The sequence below is a fragment of the Gopherus flavomarginatus genome, chromosome 4 (genome assembly GCF_025201925.1).
Source record: "Gopherus flavomarginatus isolate rGopFla2 chromosome 4, rGopFla2.mat.asm, whole genome shotgun sequence".
Classification (NCBI taxonomy): domain Eukaryota; kingdom Metazoa; phylum Chordata; order Testudines; family Testudinidae; genus Gopherus; species Gopherus flavomarginatus.
Genome location: NC_066620.1, coordinates 80,732,739 through 80,755,219, shown reverse-complemented (window position 1 = coordinate 80,755,219; position 22,481 = coordinate 80,732,739). Strand labels below are relative to the sequence as shown.

Genomic DNA, 22,481 nt, shown 5'->3' with positions numbered 1-22,481 from the left:
TCCATGCTATACATTTCAAGAAAAATTCTTCCTAACTCTGCATCAAAAAACAACATACTATAAACAGCTCATTTTAGGGGGCTGTAACTCAGGAACCCACTGCCCAAATCACCCCAAAATTGCACTATGGACTCTACCCTAGCCTCTTGTGGCATATCAATTTTCAAGCTAACCTCCTCATGCTTTGGGGGCTGACACCTGAATATTACAAACACCTTATTCCTGGGGGTGGGGAGGGGAGTGGGAAGAGGAGAGGAGAAACAGAGGACTATATCTGAGGAATGCCTGGACAAAAAGACCTCAAACTTGTACCACCAACTCTACCCGATGAGGCACAGAAATCTTCAAAACAATCTTGATTACGCAAGTGGATTTCAGAGCACTTTGAAATACTGACTGTTAAACAGTACGGTAGGTCTCAACCTTAACTATAGTAGTGCGACCACCCTATGGTAATGATAGAATCCTTTTAAATATCATTAGTTTCCATCTTTAGGACTCAACTATTAAGAGGAAATCTGTCAACTCATGTATACTTACTTTTTCCCAAGACCCCCTCCCTTTTGGTTCTGAAGAAGAACGAGCAGGCAGGCCAGCCCTTCCCTGGCTACAGAAGGTGTTTTTGTCAAATTCTTGCTGATCTGTAACATCAAGGTCTGCACCAAGGAAGTCTCCATTGTCACTTTCATTGCCAACTGGCAGATGATCATGTAGGTTGCAGCTCTGTAATCCACTAGAGAGGATTTCAAACCCTACCAAGAGAGAAAGAATTCAAAGTGCATTTCTGCCAAGTTTAAGTTTAAAAACAGTGTGTCTAAATAACGGTACAGAATACTCTTAGGGCAACATTAATGAATTGCTTTATCCCCTTTTCATCATGTTAAAGCTTGAGTGAGCTAATTAAACCTCAAATCTAGACAGAGAAAAAGAAGATATATGCACATTAACACTGTAGCAAAGCAGCCTAGACAGAGCTGCCACCAGCAGCAGAGCAGAAGTAAGGATAGCATTTTATTGGCCACTTACTTCTGCGCTGCTGCCTTCAAAGCTGGGCCTGCAGTCAGCAGCCACCACTCTCCAGCCACCCAGCTCAGAAGGCAGCAGCGCAGAAGTAAGGGTGGAGAGGTATGGTATTGCCACCCTAACTTCTACGCTGCTGCTGGCAGGGTGCTCCCTTCAGAGTTGGGTGCCTGGCCAGCTGCCACTGCTCTTTGGTCACCCAATTCTGAAGGCAGCACAGAAGTAAGGGTGGCAATACCACACTCCCCCTACAATAACTTTGCGACCTCCTCCCCCACCCCTCATACATCTCCCTTTTGGGTTGGGACCCCTCGTTTGAGAAAGGCTGATCTAGTCCATGAAATCTACACAGTGAAAGGTAAAAATACACAAAAGACCAGATTTCACAGTCCATGACGCGTTTTTCGTGGCCGTGAAGTTGGGAGGGCCTTAGCTGTAGTTATCTAGACTCCCTCAGCCTTAAAGTGTCGTATTACGAGAAGTGCATCAGATCAAAGCCAGGCACACACAGCTCCCGAAGCAGTCCAACAATAGCAATCCTGAACTGGTCAAGGTTTGCTCCAACATGTATTGCACATCTTTAACAGTCAGCAGAAGCAGCAAAAGGAACACAGAAAAGCAAGCTGTGTATTGTTTACCTAGTCTCTTTTCTAATTTATTCCAGGGTGAAAATCCCTCTTGGAAGTTAATTACAGGATTCTAGCTGACAAAATAAGCCACCTTGTATCATGCAAGAGAATGAAATACTGGGTACCTTTTGTATGTAAGGAAGCAGTTTGGAGACTATAGTGTCTGTTATCTTCTCTACAGCCCCAAGAGCAGACACGATGGTGGAGGCATAAAAAGTAAACAGGACTCTCAACTGAGAGACGCTGCCATGATGAACAGAAAAGGTCTAGAACGAAGGGAAAATAGTTACTTAGGCATTAGGAGGATACTAAAAACATAACTACAATATTTAAGGTCTCATGTTAAGAGTTCCTATTACTACAGGATTCTGCTTAATAGCACTTCTGATATTAACAACTTCTGATTAATGGTAACATTTTGCCAGGAACCAATCCTGTCCCACTGACTTTATTGTTAATGGGATTTGGATATGGCAATGGCATGCCACTGACTGAACTATTTTGGAAGAAAGGCCCTGACTGCAGGCAGGTTTGAAGGGCTGCAGCCAGGGAAGGAAGCACTAGGACGTGCCTTTCCCAGCTGTAACTCTGCAAACATGCTTATGGTTGGTGCTCGGCAAGTCCCAGAGCTTCCTTTTCTGGCTACAGCCCGGTAAACCTGCTTTGCCACTTATTGGTAACTTCCAAACAACAGCTATTCTTTGTCAGGAACTGAGAAGTTGCTAATAAGTGAAATCCACTGTATTTGCATTTTGCTTATTTTGGCATATTCCAAAAGTTTAAGAAATTGTGACTGCCACATCTATCATTCTTCTAAGATTTTATTATTATTGTCTGTTTGTTTTTTTGGGCCAGTGATTGAAAACTATGATTCTTTCTACCACCCTGAGATCAATGGATCTAACACCCATAATTTAAACTACTGTTAACATTTCAAAGCACACACTTAAAATAGCCATGACAACTATGAAAAGAGATACCCAAGCACAAAAATTATTTGCAAATAGAGCAGCAGGAATCAGGTGGTTTTTTTGTTTTTTTTTTTTTTAAACAAACTAAAAGCATCCCAGTTTTCTCCATTAAGAATTACGGTAAAAATCTTGTGGAGTCACTCTAGGGCATCAGTCAATTTCCTGTTTCTTGGTTAATACAATCTCCTCTGTCATAGTCTCCTCCAGCTAAAGCTCCTTCTCCCTTTCACCTCTCACTGTATATACAGCACTGCACAGTTTGCTAACTTCATTTTGCCTCAGATATTGGCCACCACCAGAAGCAAAACATCAGAGCAGAAGGACCAATGGTCTGATCCACAGAATTTTTTGTACTTTTCCCAATGACATTACACCAATTTCTACTAGGTTTTCATATCTCGGTAAATCAAAGTGGGCTCAAAGAATAAGATTTCACACATTTCTGTGTACTGAGTGCATTTACTGCTACTCAATTCAAAATGTGCAAAAACAGCACACCATGATGCAAATACATCAGAGGGGAGGGGGAAGAGACACATAGACCAACAGAACTAGAAGAATTTACCAACCTTTACAGATTTTGTCACCAGACTGCAAATGAAATCCATGAAACCCAGATCTTTATAGCAGTGTGTAATCAAAGCACCCCTAGCAAGGGGGACTCCTGGTTTCTGTCCATGATAAAAATCAAGAAAGGGATATAAAAATATAACTAAAATTAGAATATTCTAAAAGTGAAATCAAAACACACACAAACTTCCTTCATCTCTCCAAAGTATACTAAATGATCACTGACATCCAGATTTGGGGAGGGATAGCTCAGTGGTTTGAGAACTGGCCTGCTAAACCCGGGGTTGCGAGTTCAATCTTTGAGGGGGCCATTTAGGGATCTGAGGCAAAAATCTGTCTGGGGATTGGTCCTGCTTTGAGCAGGGGGTTGTACTAGATAACCTCCTGAGGTCCCTTCCAACCCTGATATTCTATGATTTAAATTGAAACAAGTAATGGTTTCCTCTCACTTTGTTTCTTCACCTTATATTTTTATAAAATTATATGTACTAGTAATGAATATGTTTCTAAATTGACCTCCAAACATACTACTAATAAAAATCAGATTTTTTTTCCTTTATCAAAACAAGGGCTATAATTAATTTTCCTTTAAAGAGAGATCAAGAACAACGTGGACATTGGCCCTCAATCCTGCAACAGAATCTTGTAGTCAAGACCCAAATATATGGGGCTGCACACAGGGTGGCAGGGGCATGTTAATAGACACAGTATCAGGACCAGGACCTTATTAAGTACTATTTCTCCTACATCCTCTGAACTGTAACTTTTAAGCTACTTTACCTTAATTGGATGCAACCAATTCCATTTATGAGTTGGGTCTTCAATTTTTAACAGCTGGATAACTCTCACAAACAATTTGGTCTCATGGTACGGCAAAACACAACCAACCAAACTGTCCTGGTTGTAAAGATGGATATGAAACCTAAGAAAAAAGCAAACACAATCAGAAATTTCATAGCATGAGGTCCATATATCCTATTCTTTCAACACAGGTTTAAAATAAAAACCTTAAACACAGAATGCCAGGCTGAATCAGGACTGAAATCCATCTTGTTCTGTATCCTGCCTCCAACAGCATGCAGAACCAGATGCTCAGATGAAACAGCAAGAGACCCTGCACCCAGCAGTCATGGAATAACCTGCTCACAGGGAAATTATCTGTCTGCCCTAATTAGTTAAAGGGAAACAAATGTTTCATGTTCAAAGATTTTAAAGCAGGTGAGGATCATTATGATCATCTAATTTAAGCTTCAGTATAACACAGGCCAGAGCAATTCTGCAACCCAATGGATGCGTGTGCAACAGCCATTCATGCTTTAGCGTTAGGAGGTATTTTCTACTTTCTATATCTGCAATCATCTTACATAAATAAGGACAGTAGCATATTACAAAATATCTGGTCCACTTTCTCTCCCACTCTTTTCAGTACCTTGGAATTCAAAAATATTTAGCACGTACCAATATTTATACTAGACTATACTGCACAGAGTTCACATATTATATTGAAAATACACCAATTGTACATAGCCTCTTTCATTCTGAATGTTATCAAATAAATGCCTCATAACCTCCTGCAAAAATGCTCCATCCCAGCCAACCACATAACTGGGAAACTTTGGTGAAGGACATTCGGACAAACTCATACAAAGAATGCCATGGAATCTTCCATGGCCCCAGAGAGAATACAGACTCTTGTTAAGTTCTCTTGTAACAGACCCATATACTAATTTGCAAGGAACTAAACTTATCTTGCCTAGTAAAGATGAACATTTGAGTTGATTGTGCCAGGATTTGACCCATAGTTCAAGGAAACTAGGACCAAATCACACCCAAACTATTCTAACAAAAAAAAAATCAGTTTATGGTAAATTTATCTATTGACATGCATGTGATCTATTTGATTACCTGTGAATTAGCCACTCCAGGCACTTTTGTGCTGGTTTAAGCATGAAGTAAGGAGACAGATGAATCAGGAATGATGAAATATTCTCATCCAGCTGCTCATTTACTGCTTTAGTCTGAACACTGCGCTCCAAACCCTTTGATGTGAGACTGAACAAAGCAGAATGAAACATCTCAAAGGAAGGATCAATCCCCATCAGCTCTTCTAGACCAGTGCAACCTATGAGAAGTAAGTGAAAATGGTTCAAACACAACAGTTCTCTACTTCAAAACATTCTTCTCCTTCCCATCCAAAAATCATCAACATTAGTCTGCAATATTTCATACTGCACTTCTGTACATCACCTTCACTGAATGAGTCATGCGAACTAAACTATTATGGTAAAATGTTTTCCCCCCTCCCATAACTGAAAGGTTACACAAAGTATATTTTGCCATCCTAGAGATAGATACAACAATTCAAGCAGGCAAGCATAGTTTACTAGAGATCTGGGCACAGGAATAGAAACCAGTAACTCTGAAACTCTAATCCCGCTCTGACAGTAAAGCTCCATCTGTGAATTTGAACAAATCACACCCTCCCTCTGCCTCAGTTTCTCCATCTGTAAAATCAGTACTTACCACTCTTGCTTTATAGGAGTGTTACAAGGAGCAAAATGCTATAACAATGGTAAAAAGTATTAAGTGTCTACTATGTACAGAACATACAGCAGAATAACCAGTATGGAATTTTCTACAGACGATTAGTGAACATGTCTAGGAGTGGAGCTTTTGCTGCATTTAGACAGTTTTTAAATTGGTGAGGAAAAAGTACAAACACAACTTTTCACCAATAAACAAGCATAAGAAATGAAAAGTACTTTTTAGAACTAAACTAAAATACATTATTTTTGATCTATGAGATACATAATCATGATGCAAAGAACAGTGTATATAGCAAATTAGTTCTACCTTTTACAGCACAATAAAATAAAAAAACGATTTCATTACAAACTGAGTGCAAAGTAACTCTGGGTGCAAGTAAAGCAAGGAAACCAACCAGAGGGAGACATGAAAAAAACAAATGTTCAAATACATCAGGGGTTCTCAAACTGGGGGTTGGGACCCCTCAGGGAGTCATGAGGTTATGGGGGGGGGGGGCAGAATTGCAAGCTGCCAGCCTCCGCCCCAAGCCCCACTTTGCATCAAGCATTTATAATGGGGTTAAAGTGTTTTTAATTTATATGGCGGGTGGTCGCACTCAGAGGCTTGCTATGTGAAAGGGGTCACCAGTACAAAAGTTTGAGAACCATTGAAATACACAGATTCCTTTGGTGCTTAAATACAAAGCTAACAGATACCTTAGAAATACCTGTACTACACTAGATATAGATTGACATAAGCTAAAAGGTCGTCATCATGTTAAAATTAGGTTAAAAGTAATAATAAAATAATAATAATAATAAACTAGGTTAAAAGTAGTTACAGGTACTACACTTGCTCCCCAATCTCTCTAGTAACTTTGAGGTTTTACAAACATTCTTCTATTTTAAGAAGTTTTACTCTCCTACATTCCAGTGGGAAAGACCTACACAAACATGGAGACTATAAAAGAGAAAGAGGAAACTAACTAAATCAAAGTGCTTTCAAAAGGGGCACACACACAAGGACTATTTTTTCCTCTAATCTCTTTCAGTCACAACACCAGAAAATCGTAACATTGTCTGATAGAAATGTGGGGCTTAAGCCGATGATGTCCCTATAGTCACGCTTACCGATTGCAAAGAAGGTGTCTCTGTCAATATTGGCAGCTTCCTTGCAATCAAACAGCAAGGAGGCTGCTTCACTTCGAGACAAAAGGCTGGGGTCATTCTGAGGGAGAGCGAGTCGTTTCAGCTGGTGGGCGAGGGATGTCATGTTTTATATTTCTGTGGAAGAAACCTTAAAATTAAAATAAATAAAATAAAATTCACCACAAACAAATAAAACAGTCCTGGAACAAACCGCATTTGATCTCACAGGAGACTCTTTTCTGGCTTTCAGCAAAGCCTGAGTTTACCGACAAAAAAACACCGGAGCAACCAACTACAGGCTAGCTGCACAGCGGTTCAGCCCGGGGTACCCCCGCGTTCAGCGGGCACACACGGGGCCACCATGGGGAGTCGGGGGGTGGCAAGTTCTTGTACGTTCACACCGCTGCGTTCCCGCTGACCTCCCCCCCCCCCACCCCTACACAGAGCAATTTATCACACGCAGCCCCGGGCCCAGCGCGCTGCAAGATTTCCCAGAGCACAAGCTCTGCCCAAGCGCCCGGGGTGTTTCCATGCACCAAGGGCCAGACACCCCAGCTCTGCCCCGGGGCGGGGGGGGGCTGGGGGCCGCTGGCTCTGCCCGAGCCTCATGGGGGCTCCCCGCAGCCCAAGCACCCGGGAGCTGGGGGTGCTGGCTCTGCCCAACTCACGGGGTGGGGGCAAGCCTGGTCCCTACCGAGCCGCCGCTGGCTCCTGTCGCACGCGCCCTGCAAGACAGAGAAGCGAGGCGATCTACTCCCGCAGCCACGTGCGCAAAGCAACTTCACCTCTGACCCGGAAACGGTGGTGCTGAAGGGGAGGGGAAACAAACAAAGCACGGCCTGTTGGGAGACTGAGCATGCGCACCCCCAGTCAAGGACGCGCTCTGGGCGGGGTTTGGCGCTCGCGAGTGGCTTGGGGTGCGCGCCCGCCCAGGAGCTTAGAGCCGAGCGTGCGAGCCGCCTGCGTTCGGTCGCTGCGCAGGGTGGGTCTGGCTTGAGCCGCGCTGACGGAGGTTCGCTGTGTGTCAGCGGGCGTCGGTCCCTGCTCCGCCTTTGCTGTGGGGCGGGGCGCCCCTAGCGGCGGGAGGCTTAGCGGCCAGTTCTGGTATTTGGAAAGCAGTCTGGCCTTGCAGGCTGTTTTGAAGCGAGCTTCCAGCTCCGTGCTGGTGCAGGAGCCACTGCAGCTGTGCAGCCCCGCAGGGCCCCAAAGACTAGAGAACAAATAAGACACAATGTGTCACTTTCCTCAGCTTTAGAGGGGTAGCCGTGCTAGTCCTGTGGCTCTTTATAGACTAACAGACGTATAGGAGCATGAGCTTTCCTGGGTGAATACCCACTTCATCAGCTTGTAAGCTGCAAGGGAGAGAGGCCATTCTTTTGCCCTATGATTGTACAGCACCTAGCAGAGCAGGGGCTTCTAAGCCCTACTGAAAATAATTATTAATGTGAAATTTCATTACTTTTAATAATGGCTCCTGATTTTTTTGAGTGCTTGGGGTTGGCAATGCTGAAGAATGACTCCTCTTAATACCAAAGGGCTTTAGAAGGTCCTGTGCTGTGTAATATAAAGCTGCTGGCCAGTTTAAAACCCTTATTTGTTACACTCAGGAATAATGTACTCAAAACCAAAATAGGAATGTGTTTTGTAATAAAATGGGAGAAATGGGGAAATCAAAATTCAGACAATGGAAATGGTTTCCTTTTTTTAATTTTGAAAGTCAGAACATTTTTTTGAAATTATTTTCCTCTACAATGAAGACAGTAACAAATTTATTGCCCACTAATGCTACCTTAGGCAGCAATAACTTGCCATGCAATGTAAATACAAACAGCCAATACAGGTATAGTCCCATATCTGAGAATGATTTATGCACATGCTTAATTTTAATACTGAGAGTAGTTTCATTGACTTCAGTGGGACTATGCACATGTGTAAAGTCAACCATGTGTGCAAATCTGTATAGGACTCTGGACACAGATCAACTGAAGGCTGATCTTATTCCTGAGAATAGTATCGGGGTAGCTGTGTTAGTCTGTATCTACAAAAACAACGAGGAGTCTGGTGGCACCTTAAAGACTAACAGATGTATTTGGGCATAAGCTTTCATGGGTAAAAAACTCACTTCTTCAGATGCACGGGTGGATTTTCTCTCCATGCATCTGAAGAAGTGGGTTTTTACCCATGAAAACTTATGCCTAAATAAATCTGTTAGTCTTTAAGGTGCCACCAGACTCCTTGTTATTCCTGAGAGTGTTTATGAATGTCTTTCCTTATACCGTCCCTTTCCTCCCCAAGCACGTCACAAACTTTACTGACTTTCAAACTGCAGACAGGGAGTCTGTTCATCTGTGCATCTGAAATGCAATCACTTCTGGGGTATTGTGCAACAGCTGTTTAAGAGCATGCAATGACAATGCACAACAATGGAGGAGAGGAATCTGTGAATATGTATTCTATTAAAATTGCAGAAGGAATTTAAGTAGGCAGAAAGTAACTTTTCCAGTTAGAGTTTGACCAGGATGTCTGAGTTATGTACCCCACTCTGATGAAATTGGTCAGAAGCTTTTTAATGAGTTTAATTAAGTAACTAATACCTTATTTTTGTGTTTCCTTTGCAGCAGCACTGTATCTCCAGATCATTTTGGAGCACTAAAACAGTGCTATCACAGATGGAAAAGTGCTACCTACTTTAATCATCATCACCGCTGTATCCCCTATACGTCCATGAGGTTTCCAAGGCTATTGCTTACTGAATGTGACCCTGCATAGCTTCTGAAATTTGACAGGATCGCAAGGTAATAATGAGGTCTTAGTCTCTTTAGGAGATGCTAAAGCAGGGGTGGGCAAACTTTTTGGCCTGAGGGCCACATCGGGTTTCCCAAACTCTATGGAGGGCCGGCTACGGAAGGCTGTGCCTTTCCAAACAGCCTGGCCTCCGCCTCCTCCCATTTCCTGCCCCCGCACTGCCCCACTCAGAACCCCCAACCCATGAAACCCTGCCTGCTCCTTGTCCCCTGACTGTCCCCTCCCGGGAGGTCACCCCCACCGAACCCCCCCTGCTCCCTGTCTCCTGACTGCCCCGACCCCTCTCCACACCCCCGCCTCCTAACAGGTCCCCTGGGACTCCCGCACCTATCCACCCCCCCGATCCCTGTCCCCTGACTGCCCCCTGGGACCTCCTGCCCCTTATCCACCCCCCCCCACTCCCCGCCTCCTTACCATGCTGCTCAGAGCAGCAGGACTGACAGCTGCGCTGCCCAGCTGGAGCTCGCAGCCCTGCCGCCCAGAGCACTGGCGGCATGGTGAGCTGTGTCTACGGGGGGCAGAGACAGTGGGGGAGGAGCGGAGGGAGCTCAAGGGCCGGGCAAGATGTTCGCACACCATAGTTTGCCCACCTCTGTGCTAAAGAGATTGTAACCTCTTTAGTGTCTATCATGTTTCTTCTCTATTTTTGTGGTTACTAAAATATGCAGAAGTTTTTTAGAAAGCAAGAGTGCATGTTAACTGTTGTGCGTGTTTGAATTAATTTATGTGTCATTGGTATGGTAACTGAATTGTAAGCTGATCCACATTCTCGAGTAATGGATTGAACTGGTAAATTTCTTGCAAGATAAGGTAAACATCTGGTTGAAGAATATATTTTGTTTTGCCACTGATTGTGCTATGTATAAGTATCTAAAATGTTGGTGATTTTTTTTTGTATCCTCTTGCATATAGATTAGCTTTGAATGGCAAATTTATTGTTCTTAGTTTGCACACATCTGGTATCTCCTGGACATTAGTCAAGTAGAAGATGCCACTTGCAGTCACTGGAACAATATATAAATAACAGCAATTAAAGGGAAGGAGGTGAAAAATGTAACTTTACTATGTAGTTTAGGTCTTCTATAATATAACATTTCAGTTTTCTAGTTTTTTCTGCCTTCTGTACCCAAAACCATATTTCACCCCACCAGTAATCCAAGCAACCAGTAGGTCACGTGTTCACAACATATGGCTCAGCAGCAGATCTCATATGGTACAGCTGTCCATTCTTAGGCCACAGCTGTTTGAGCTTCTATTTACTACTCAGCCAGCCAGTTGCCAGATATTTTGAAGTGTTAGGATGAACCACAGTTCTTTCCGTGAAAGAGAAATAGTGTTCTCCATGTCTATAGGTGCTAAATATAAATAATGGTCCTTCTTGTCAGATTGGTTGTTCAAATCATTACCATCTCTCATTCCTTTAACTGCTGTAGTCTCTGTCTGATTCCTCAGACTATTCCAAAAGTGGTCAGCAGAGAGATTGGGCTAGAAGTGCACCATAGGCGATACTGCCTGCTCCAACATATTTCATTCTTGAAGGTCCTATGGTTAATTTTGAGTCACTAAGGAGAGAGGCTCTCTACTTTTGAATCAGGCAGCTTCCTGATTAATGTTTGGGTCTAGAAGGGGTGTAATTAAGAACACAAAAGAGAGAAATTATTTGCCCAAATTTTAGGTGCCTGGATTCACCACAGCCTGCAGGAGCCCAGAGCTGCAATTGTAGTGAAAGTCAAGTTCAGCCCTGGCCTGGAACACACTCACTGCAAACAGAATTTAGAGGGAATTTAGAGGTGAAGCTCCAGCAAGTCTCTACTGAGCATATGCAAACTGTCATCCCCTCCCCCTGCAAGACTCATAACTTGGCCAAATTTAGACTGGTTTTCATAGAGGCAGCAAAAGGCACATCCCTGATACAAATTTCATGTTCCTGCTCCAAAGAATGGAACTCTAGAGCTTTCCAAAGAGAAGCTTACTAGATATTTTTTTAGCATGGGCAAAACAGCATATCTTTCGCTAGCCTCATTCTTGGAAACAGCTAACCTGTTTTAGCTGAAATTTTTTGGAAAAAAAAAATTGAAACTGAGGGAGACACCCAGCATGTACAATTTCAGCCCATGTGCTTAAAGTTTAACAAAGTTAGAAGCAACTGAAAACAGGGCCTTTTAATGGTAAATGTTGGGCAACTTTCATAATAGGTGGTGCTATCTTAATCAACGTGTTCATCGAATTTCAAGCAATGTGCTATGGGGAAAGCAGTAGTTACAGATACCCTCTCTAGATTAATTTGCTGAAACAATCTTTCCAAAATATTGGCTGGTATGTTCAGCTTTGCCTGACTAATGTGTAAACATGTTGGCAGATAAACTTCATTGAATAAACCAGCTATTCTTCAAGCATATCCCCCACACATACCCAGCCCCCCCACATCCCATGCCCTGACTCTTGCACTCCCCCACATCCCCACCTCCACCCTGAGCACCAAATGGGAGCTCTTGCACCCCCTCCTTCCCACCTGCACCCCTGGTCTGCGGACCCAGACACCTGCCCAGCTCAGCCTGCTGCCGGTCTGGGGTCCCGGCTGCCAACCCCTTGCCAGCCAGGGTCCTGCAGGCCCCACTCAGCCCGCTGCCGAGCTAGGTGAACGGAACCCCAGGCCGGCAGCGTGCTGAGTGAGACAGCGGTGTAAGATCAGCATTTTAATTTAATTTTAAATTAAGCTTCTTAAACATTTTGAAAACCTTGTTTACTTTACGTACAACAATAGTTTAGTTATGTAATATAGGCTTATAGAGAGAGACCTTCTAAAAAACATTAAAATGTATTACCCACACATGAAACCTTAAATTAAAGTGAATAAGTGAAGACTCGGCACACCACTTCTGAAAGGTTGCCGGCCCCTGGTTTAAACAAAACAAACAAAACATGGGGAGGCCAACAGAAGACTACTTTTAAAGTTAATACCTTTCTTAGGATTAAAATTCTTCTGAGAGCTATTAATTCTCACTGTGAGATTTGCATTCATGAATAATCTGTACCTGGCCTTAACCCATGCTTTATTCATGTACACTTTAAACAAATATACTCAGTGCTTTGCACTTCCAAAATGCTTTACAAATATTAGCCCTTGCAACATTTCTTGATGGGAGCAAAAACGACCCCTTTACTTCAGTGAGTAAAGAGACCATGGTATGATCGCAATTCCCTATCTCAGTTCAGAAATGAGTTCTTCAGTTTGCTCACATATGTGTGAAGAGCCTGAAAGCCCCAGGGATAGGCTCACAATTGTCATGTTAGGTATCAGATTTTGGGTCAACTTGTAGGAACTATTGTCCATATGGACATTAAAATCACCTAAAACAAAGAGTCCGATCAGCAAAAAATCTCAGGCAGCTCAGATATGAAATCTGAGGAGACCTGCATATTACTGCTATTCCAAAGTAACCCTATGTCATGTCCCACAGATAAGAGACCAGATTCATGATTGGTGTAACCTCACTGAAATCAGTGCATTTACACTCAGGTTGAATTTGATCCAAATTATATACAAATAATATATTCTCTCCAATAAAGCCAATAAAGGACCAGGACCAAGGACCATTATCAAGCATTTGGAGGCATGAGGTTTTATTAGCTACCACACTTACACTGGACAGCATGAAGGGCAATACGAGGTGTCAGCTGATGCCCACTGAACATGAATAAGACTAGTGGCGTTGATAATTACTGGGCAGACAGCCACCTCCTGACTTATCTTCCCTCAAATTTTATATCTCACGTCACAGCAGGACTGCTTAGTTCTCTCCACTGACTATTAAAAGGATACAGCTGAGTGTCCAAGTAAAGTTCTCCAAGGCAGAATGTAAGAACAGCATCTTTGGACAACAGCATCTTGTACTACAGACATGCTTAAAAGAGAAAATAAAACCTCATGCCTCCAAATGCTTGATAATGATTCAAATTCAACCCTCAGTTGACTTTGGTGGCATTTACCCAAGGTGAATTTGACCCATTAACTGATCCTCACATCATCCATGTGGAATATGTAAGAAGTAGTCATACCCATTTTGAATTTACAAGGCAAGTTATCTTCTCATTTACTTCAGTGGGATTGCATTGGTGTATCTGAGAAAATTTGGATCAGAGATGTCACAGCTTGGTTAAGGTCACTGAGGGATTCAGCATGAGAGCTGGGTTTAGAACTCAGCAGTGTCTAATTTCCAGCGTCTCCCCCGACGCCCACCTCGAACCTCTAGATCACACTGCAATAATTCCAAGTCCAGCCCTCTGGTACTTATCATCATAGTTAGTTATTGTCTGGGAATTCTGTTTTAGTCAGTGTTTGTTGCCGATTTATTCTAGGTATAGCAAAGTTTATGGAATTGTTCATATCCTTGTTAACCGATACACATGCCTGTTCTCTTTGTTCAGCAATACCCAAGCCATTGCTAAACAATATAGCACATCTTTGAAACTATTCTGGTTAAATCAGGTATAGCCCATAATATAGCTCATAGATGGATTTTTTTTAGCTGCTGACATTCCTGAAATTCATGTTCTATGGGCCTGTTACAGGTTTTAGCATTGCACTAGAACTGTAATTTCTTCCTTACTTAATATCTATGTGAGATGGGACTAAGCCAGCATGATACAGGAACACAGCCAAAGTTCTGAGAACACATGTCTGTTCTTCTGAAAGTTTGTAATAGGCTATTCTATATCCCTACTCCTGCCCCATGCATTCTCATCACTGAATCATTTTTAAAATCCTGGATCTGTCTGACCATTTTTTCCAATCTTATGCCAGCACTATTTGTGGTTTCCCACCTGTCATCATGTGTATTACATTGTAATGTCTGTCTAGTGCTGCTGCAGTTCTAGTACTTTAACAGACTAGGTATTCTGTGTATAAATTACCATATACATTTCCCAGCTTTTCCTTTGGTATTATAGTTCCAATATGCACAAAGACCCTTTGACTATCACTTCACTAATTCACATCACTATTATGAGATACCTCTGTAGTCACCAAGGTAGGATCCATGGAAACAAGGAGGCAGTCTCCTAGTAGAGCTAGGGATGCAGGTGTCATGGCCTCTCTTGAATGGAATTTTAGAAGGGAGGAGAGAGAAATTTAAGAGCCCAGGTTCCTATGGTTCATGAAAGTAGCAAAATTTGTCTAATCTAGGTTCTAAATTGGCAACACGTCCAGTCACTATTAAGGGGCCTGTCCTGCATTATATTAAATCTTTCAACATTCACAGTGCAGTTTGTTTATTATTATTATTATATTATTATTCATTATGTATTGGAGTAGTACATAGGCAAGTTACAAACATACAGTGAAAGAAAGTCTCTGCCTCACATTTCTCACAATCTAAATGGACATGACAAAGAGTAGGAGAATAGAAACATAATTTACCCTATTTTACAGATTGAGGAATGGAGGCACAGAGAGATCACTTATTTTCGTGGAAGCAGTTAGGCCAGTACCGATCTCTTTTGAAAATCTCACTCTACCTGCACAATGTCACATAGTCTCAACCAGAGCCAGATTTCCTGAGTCCCAGTCCAGAGCCTTAACTACACAACCTTCCTTCCTCTCTGTCAAAAAAAAGTTGGCAGAACTTGATGATGGCAGTCTCATCAGCATCTTCTCTGTACTCATAAAACTGCTATGCTTGGTAGTATTTGTATATTCTATAAATGTTTCCTGCTGCATTTCATCCATGGTTGTGTTTCAGTGGCAGAAGTTATTCCTATATATAGATTGTGAAACACTCTGGGATCCTTTGACAAGGTCAGTTGTTATGAAACCAGACATGTCTTTCAATACTCTACATTTCTTTTTTCTTTTTACTTTGAAACATGTTTTAAGTATTATAACTCTTTTTAATAAGAATAGTATCATTCATATATATCCCTGTTGTGTTGATAAATTACCTACTCTTCCTTCAAATATCGTTTTCTTGACTTCAAAAGTTTTTCTGTTAGACTCTTTATAATCATGCTCTGTTTATTTTTCACTTTTTAAAGACACACCATCCCTGGTTATAATAATACTTGGCTTTTACATAGCTAATAACACCTTAGCTCATTAAAACTGATTTCAGAAATCAAACAGGGCCAGACTGTGCAGTGAGCTTTGTAAAAGAGAGTCCCTGGGCCTGTGTACGCATACAGAAGTGTCCACCTGAATGGAGGTCAGTGCAGGATCTGTGCCTTACTATTCGAAATATATGCTGTTTTTAATTATTATTTTGCTCAACTAAGACAAACTAATTTAACATATATTTACTGTTGTGTATTCTACTGTGCCTCTTGGTTCTTCTGCACTAGCAAAATGGGGTTGCGTTTGGGTTCACAGAAATGAGGGTATGTCTACACTAGAAATGCTACAGCTGCTGCTGTGCCACTGTAGTGTAGACACTTATTACAGTGACAGAAGGGGTTCTTCTGTCGCTGTAGTAAATCCTCCTCTCCAAGAGGTGGTAGCAAGATCAATGGAAGAATTCTTCCATCGAGACAGCAGTGTCTACACTGGGACTTAGGTCAGCTTAATTACATCTTATCAGTACATGAAATTTTTCACAATATTGCATAATATAGTTAAGCTGACCTAACTTTATAGTGTAGATCAGCCCTGAAGGAGAGAGCCTAAATATTCCATAAAACTTTGTTCCCTTATTTATTTTTAAATTAAAATTACATATATAATATGCAACTTCTTTATACTTATATTTGCTTTTGTCAGGCCCTCACCATTTTGAACAGAATCCAGAATTTTGGCCTAAGCTACATTGACGACGTCTGCTTTAAATTCATTTAAAATAATCTTAAATTTTGTAATTTAAACTTAAAAAAACAAAACAAATGTAGAGCTAATATTTTTCACAAGTGACAGGCTACTGGAAACCACACCTATAATCAATGTTGAAAATAAAATGGCTTTTTGTTTTTGGTCACTGGTTGAGGCTTATATTGGCAGTGGACCCAAGACTTGGGGTCACTTTAACTTTGAGGATTTCTTCTCTTACTCTTTTGTGGGTGAAATGTGAAGCCAGTGGAATTAGCACTTAAGATTTTACACACGTCATGGATTCTCCCTCTCGCTAGGATTTTTAGTATTTCCAAAGTTTTCTTTGGAATTGAGATTTTCAATAATTTTTTAAAAAAACCGTTTCCAGCCCTTCTGGTCACAAAGCTTTCTTTCCTTATGTGACTCATTGCAGGCCTGTCTTGCCGAGTCTGCAAATTCATCTCCATTTCACTGCAAAAGGAATGAAAACAGGAGAAAACTCACAAAAATGCCACTACATTTGTCAGAGAGAGTCATCATCACCTTTCCTTCAGCCTTCATAGAAGCCCCTACACATAAACAGGTACGTCTACACTTAAGGCAGCTTGTAGAATAGAGAGACACTGGACACCCAACTAGCATAGATGTAAATAGCAATGTGGATGGTAAGGCACAGCTTAGGTAGAACAGAGTGCCCTACATACCTAAACCTTAGGGTATATTCCCTGCTCGTCTCTCCACATGCTCAAGCAGTGCCTCCCTCCTATTTTTAGCAATGTATGCTGCTAGACCTACTCCTACCCCCGCCAGTGAAAGGCTCCAGCAGTGGGGAAAGGCTCTGGCTGAGGGAAGAAAGTGAGGAAAGGCTCCAGCAGCTCCCAGAGCCTTTTCCCTTTGCCTCCTCCTTGCTAGTCTTTCACTGCCATGTGTAGATACACACCTGTGCCTGTGTTTATGGTGTAGTACTCTACGCATCACCATAAGTATAGACAAGGCATACATGTCTCCCTAGGCTCAGTGGTAGCATAGCATGGGGAAACTCCATCTCTATAGCAGCATCTTCTGGAAAACCATAGAGGAAATACATGAGAATGAATAATAACCCTGTCAGCACTTATTCTCAAGGGTTTTCTATTTGGGATTTAGTACCCAGACATGAAGATGGGGGATCCCGGGCATAGTGTTGAAGTGCTAGCCCTCTATGAAATTGCCCTTTCTCCTTGAGATGATAATTATGGGATTGGAAAGCCCAGGTTTTTGTTAGAGAGAGATAAGCCCTGCCTCTGGCTAGAGGATTCCTTCAAAACTCAAGTGCAAATTTAGAGGATCTTTTGTCTTCCTGTAGGATTTGTCTGAAATAGCTCTGACAGATGTGAAGTGCTCCATTCACAATCTGGGGTGTTGACTCTGAAACATAATGAGGGTGATTTAAATGTCAACACTGTTAACTGTTTCACTGCTGATTGATTTAGTAGAAATGTATTATTAATTTCTTTGTCTAGGCTGCCAGACAACTCTCCAATACCAAATTCTACAGGCCACTTCCTTCAGATCCCACTGAGGAATACACTAAGAAACTGCACCGTCTACTCAGGACACTCCCTACACTAACACTGGAACAAATCAACATACCCTTAGAGCCCCAACCAGGGTTATTCTATCTACTACCCAAGATCCACAAACCCTGAAATCCTGGATGCCCCATCATCTTGGGTATTGGCACTCTCACTGAAGGACTGTCTGGATATGTGAACTCTCTACTCAGACCCTATGCCACCAGCACTCCCAGCTATCTCCGTGACACTGCTGATTTCCTGAGGAAACTACAATGCATTGGTGACCTTCCAGAAAACACCATCCTAGCCACCATGGATGTAGAGGCTCTCTACACAAACATCCCGCACACAGATGGAATACAAGCTGTCAGGAACAGTATCCCTGATGATGCCACAGCACAACTGGCTGCTGAGCTCTGTGCCTTTATCCTCACACACAACTATTTCAAATTTGATGACAATATATATCTCCAGATCAGGGGCACTGCTATGGGCACCTGCATGGCCCCACAATACGCCAATATTTTTATGGCCGACCTGGAACAACGCTTCCTCAGCTCTCGTCCACTCACGCCCTTCTCTACCTACGCTACATTGATGACATCTTCATCATCTGGACCCATGGGAAGAAGACTCTGGAAAAATTCCACCACGATTTCAACAGCTTCCACCCCACCATCAACCTCAGCCTGGACCAATTTACATGGGAGGTCCACTTCCTAGACACCACGGTGCAAATAAGTGATGGTCACATTAACACCACCCTATATCGAAAACCTACCGACCGCTATGCCTACCTTCATGCCTCCAACTTCCATCCTGGGCACATCAGACGATCCATTGTCTACAGCCAAGCACTGAGGTACAACCGCATCTGCTCTAACACCTCAGACAGAAACCAACACCTACAAAATCTCAACCAAGCATTCTCAAAACTACAATACCCGCATGAGGAAATAAGGAAACAGATCAACAGAGCCAGATGTGTACCCAGAAGCCTCCTACTGCAAGACAAACCCAGGAAAGAAACCAACGGGACTCCACTGGCCATCACATACAGTCCCCAGCTAAAACCCCTCCAACGCATCATCAGGGATCTACAACCCATCCTGGACGATGATCCCACACTTTCACAGGCCTTGGGTGGCAGGCCAGTCCTCGCCCACAGACAACTTGCCAACCTGAAACATATTCTCACCAGCATCTGCACACCGCACCATAGGAAATCTAGCTCAGGAACCAATCCATGCAACAAACATCGATGTCAACTCTGCCCACATATCTACATCATGTCCACCAATGTAATATACGCCATCATATGCCAGCAATGCCCTTCTGCTATGTACATCAGCCAAACTGGACAGTCTCTGTAGAAAAGGATTAATGGACACAAATCAGATATTAGGAATGGCAATATACAAAAACCTGTAGGAGAACACTTCAACCTCCCTGGCCACACTATAGCAGATCTTAAGGTGGCCATCCTGCAGCAAAAAAACTTCAGGACCAGACTTTAAAGAGAAACTGCTGAGCTTCAGTTCATCTGCAAATTTGACACCATCAGCTCAGGATTAAACAAAGACTGTGAATGGCTTGCCAACTACAAAACCAGTTTCTCCTCCCTTGGTTTTCACACCTCAACTGCTAGAACAGGGCCTCCTCCTCTCTGATTGAACTAACCTCGTTATCTCTAGCTTGCTTGCATATATATACCTGCCCCTGGAAATTTCCACTACATGCATCTGAGGAAGTGGGTATTCACCCAGGAAAGCTCATGCTCCAAAACGTCTGTTAGTCTATAAGGTGCCACAGGATTCTTTGCTGCTTTTACAGATCCAGACTAACACGGCAACCCCTCTGATAGTATATTTTCATTACTTTGAAAGCATGAGCCTTAGGAATAAGGTTACAAGGTTTACTGTTTTTAAAATTCTAACAAAAATATAAAATAGGAGAGGATTCTGGGGGTGAGACGATGAGAAAAAGATGAAGTGAATTGAAATGCCTAGTGAACACTGGAAGTTTTCTGGGGGATGTTGTTGATGGGGGAATGAGAAATCTCAGTGAGGCGTAAGAGGATTTTTAAAATGAGCTAAGTGAAATATGATGTCCATTTCATTTAAAATGATACAATGAGCCAGTTTGTTTAAAGCTGGTGCAGGGAGGTGAAAATTGCATCTATCTCAGCAAGAACAGCCCTTTGACTGTGGGGAGGTGTGACATACTGGGGTTCAATCCAGGCCAGGGAGGAGCTATGTCAGCCCTGCCCTGCAACCTTGGGTGCTTCACAATGTCTTGCTGCAGTAGCTCCCTGCGGTACTCTCAAACAGCCTTCCAGCATGCAAGCCACACCCTGATTGCCTGTGTGTAACTGCAACCTGCCAGCCACACTTGGGTTATCCTCTGGCTTTTATGAGCCTTGGTTACCTCTGCAGGATGACTCAAACACTCTGTTCCAGCTTTCCCCCAAAAATGTATTACTTACATGGCCCAGCTCTCTCCTGGACAGTCCACATATATTAAGTCCATTATTTCTTTAAGGGACTAATATACACCAGTTTATTACTTTAAATAGCATTACCCAGTGTGACGTTCCCCTGATGTTATCTGGACTCCGTCTTCCAGTGTCCAGTTATGCCCACTGGACACTGCAAGCTTATATGAGTTTGTCAATTTAACAAAGAAATTGATATGTACCAGGCTTGTTATCCCAAGGGGAGTCTCTGACACACTTCAAACCAAACACACTGCTTCAGGTAGAATAAACAAACAACTTTATTAACCAGAAAAGATAGATTTTAAGTGATTATAAGTCAAAGCACAAGAAGTCAGATTTGGTCAAATGAAATAAAAGAAAAGGATTCTAAGCTGATCTTAACACTTTCAGTGCCCTTGCAAACTTACATGCTTCTCACCACAAGCTGTCTGGTTGCCCTTCAGCCAGGCTCTCCCCTTTGAGCGCTTCAGTCACTTGGTGTGGTGTCTGTAGATGGATGTGAAAGAGAGAGGAAGACCATGGCAAACATCTCTCCCTTTTATCCTGTCCTTTCTTCCCCCTTGGCTTTGCCTGCCCTGCTTCAGGGTCAAGTGAGCATTACCTCATCGTAGTCCCAAACTGACCAAGGGAAGTGGGGTGACTCACTCGAGAGTCCAACAGATCCTTTGTTGCTGCCTGAGCCAGTGTCCTTTGTTCCTGTGAGGCTGAGCTGGGTTTATCCCATCCCATCACACCCTAATGAGGTGTGAACTGCCCCTCTGTTCCTGGAGAGTTTTGCCTGGGTTGTTTTAAACCATGATGACGCATTTTCAGCCTCATAACTATACATGAAATTACAACCTATAACATTACTGTAACAACAATGCTCAGTGCATCATGAGCCTCCCAAAGACACCCAACATGACAAACTTTGCACTGGACTCCACGCAATCATATTATAAGGATGAACATGGGGGTGCAGGATGTTCCTCCGGGATACAGAGTGTCATACAGAGTGTCACACAGAGACACTAAGTTAAACACTATAGATTAGAGAAAACAACAAAACAAGTTTATTAACGACAAAGAGAGATTTTAGTGAGTACACGTAATGAGGGATATGAATCAGAAATGCTTACAAGAAAAATAAAGATAAAATGCTGTCTAGTGCCTAACAACAAACTATATTAGATTTAAAGCACAGTTTCTCATCACATGCTTCCAACAGCATTACCAAACTTTTCAGTCAGGACCCCTCCCCAAGAACCCAACAGCTGCTGCTTTTGTCTTTGCAGGTGCAAAGGGTGAGATAGACAGTGAGAGACAGCAGAGGTATCTTTGATTGTTTGCCCTTCCTTTTTATAGTTTCAGTCACCCTCTTGAAAAACTTTTCCTTCTGAGAGCCAGGAGACAAAGCGTCTGTGTGGAAGGATGTTCCCTGCTGGTTTTTTTCAACTGTGTATGCTTACATGCAGGTTTCCTCCCTTTCTGCTTGATGACTCTGTTTACTACTTAAATGCCAACTAAGGCAAACACACATTCCTTTGTTTAAGACAGACGTGTTTACCAACTTCTGCCTGGGCAGGGCAGTGGGGTATGGATAGGGTGACCAGATGTCCCGATTTTATAGGGACATTCCTGATTTTTGGGTCTTTCTTATATAGGGTCCTATTACTCTCCCACCCCCTGTCTTGATTTTTCACATGTGTTGTCTGGTCACCCTAGGTTTGGAACATGTGTTAATAACATCATACAGGGGAATCTTATAACTTTCCATACAATGTTGCTATGTATATTCACTATGATGACACTGACAAGCAAGAAATGAATTTTCAGATGATACCTCACAAGACACATTTTGTACAAAGATTATTACAATAGTATGTAGGGTGTGAACACAGGATGCATTCCATTACAGGAGGTTCAATGCAAGGGAGAGCAAGCAGTGTTACCGGTGTCTTCCCTTTGATAACATGAATTTCAT

General features: G+C 42.5%; 1 protein-coding gene across 5 annotated transcripts in view; it reads right to left on the bottom strand.

The window, feature by feature from the left end:
• HEATR1 (HEAT repeat containing 1) overlaps positions 1-7,769 on the bottom strand; it is a 58,598-nt gene extending 50,829 nt beyond the window's left edge. For 3 of the 5 annotated variants that reach the window (XM_050950362.1, XM_050950365.1, XM_050950366.1), the window contains exons 1-7: positions 7,650-7,769; positions 6,847-6,999; positions 5,096-5,312; positions 3,971-4,112; positions 3,190-3,291; positions 1,775-1,915; positions 541-752 (exon numbers count right to left, since the gene is read on the bottom strand). In XM_050950362.1, coding sequence (XP_050806319.1) covers positions 541-752; positions 1,775-1,915; positions 3,190-3,291; positions 3,971-4,112; positions 5,096-5,312; positions 6,847-6,988 — 956 coding nt within the window. In that variant the 5' untranslated portion in view covers positions 6,989-6,999; positions 7,650-7,769. Of the gene's footprint in view, positions 1-540; positions 753-1,774; positions 1,916-3,189; positions 3,292-3,970; positions 4,113-5,095; positions 5,313-6,846; positions 7,013-7,558 lie in introns of all 5 variants that reach the window. The other 2 variants (XM_050950363.1, XM_050950364.1) reach the window with 2 other exon arrangements.
• Between the last annotated feature and the right edge of the window lie 14,712 nt (positions 7,770-22,481).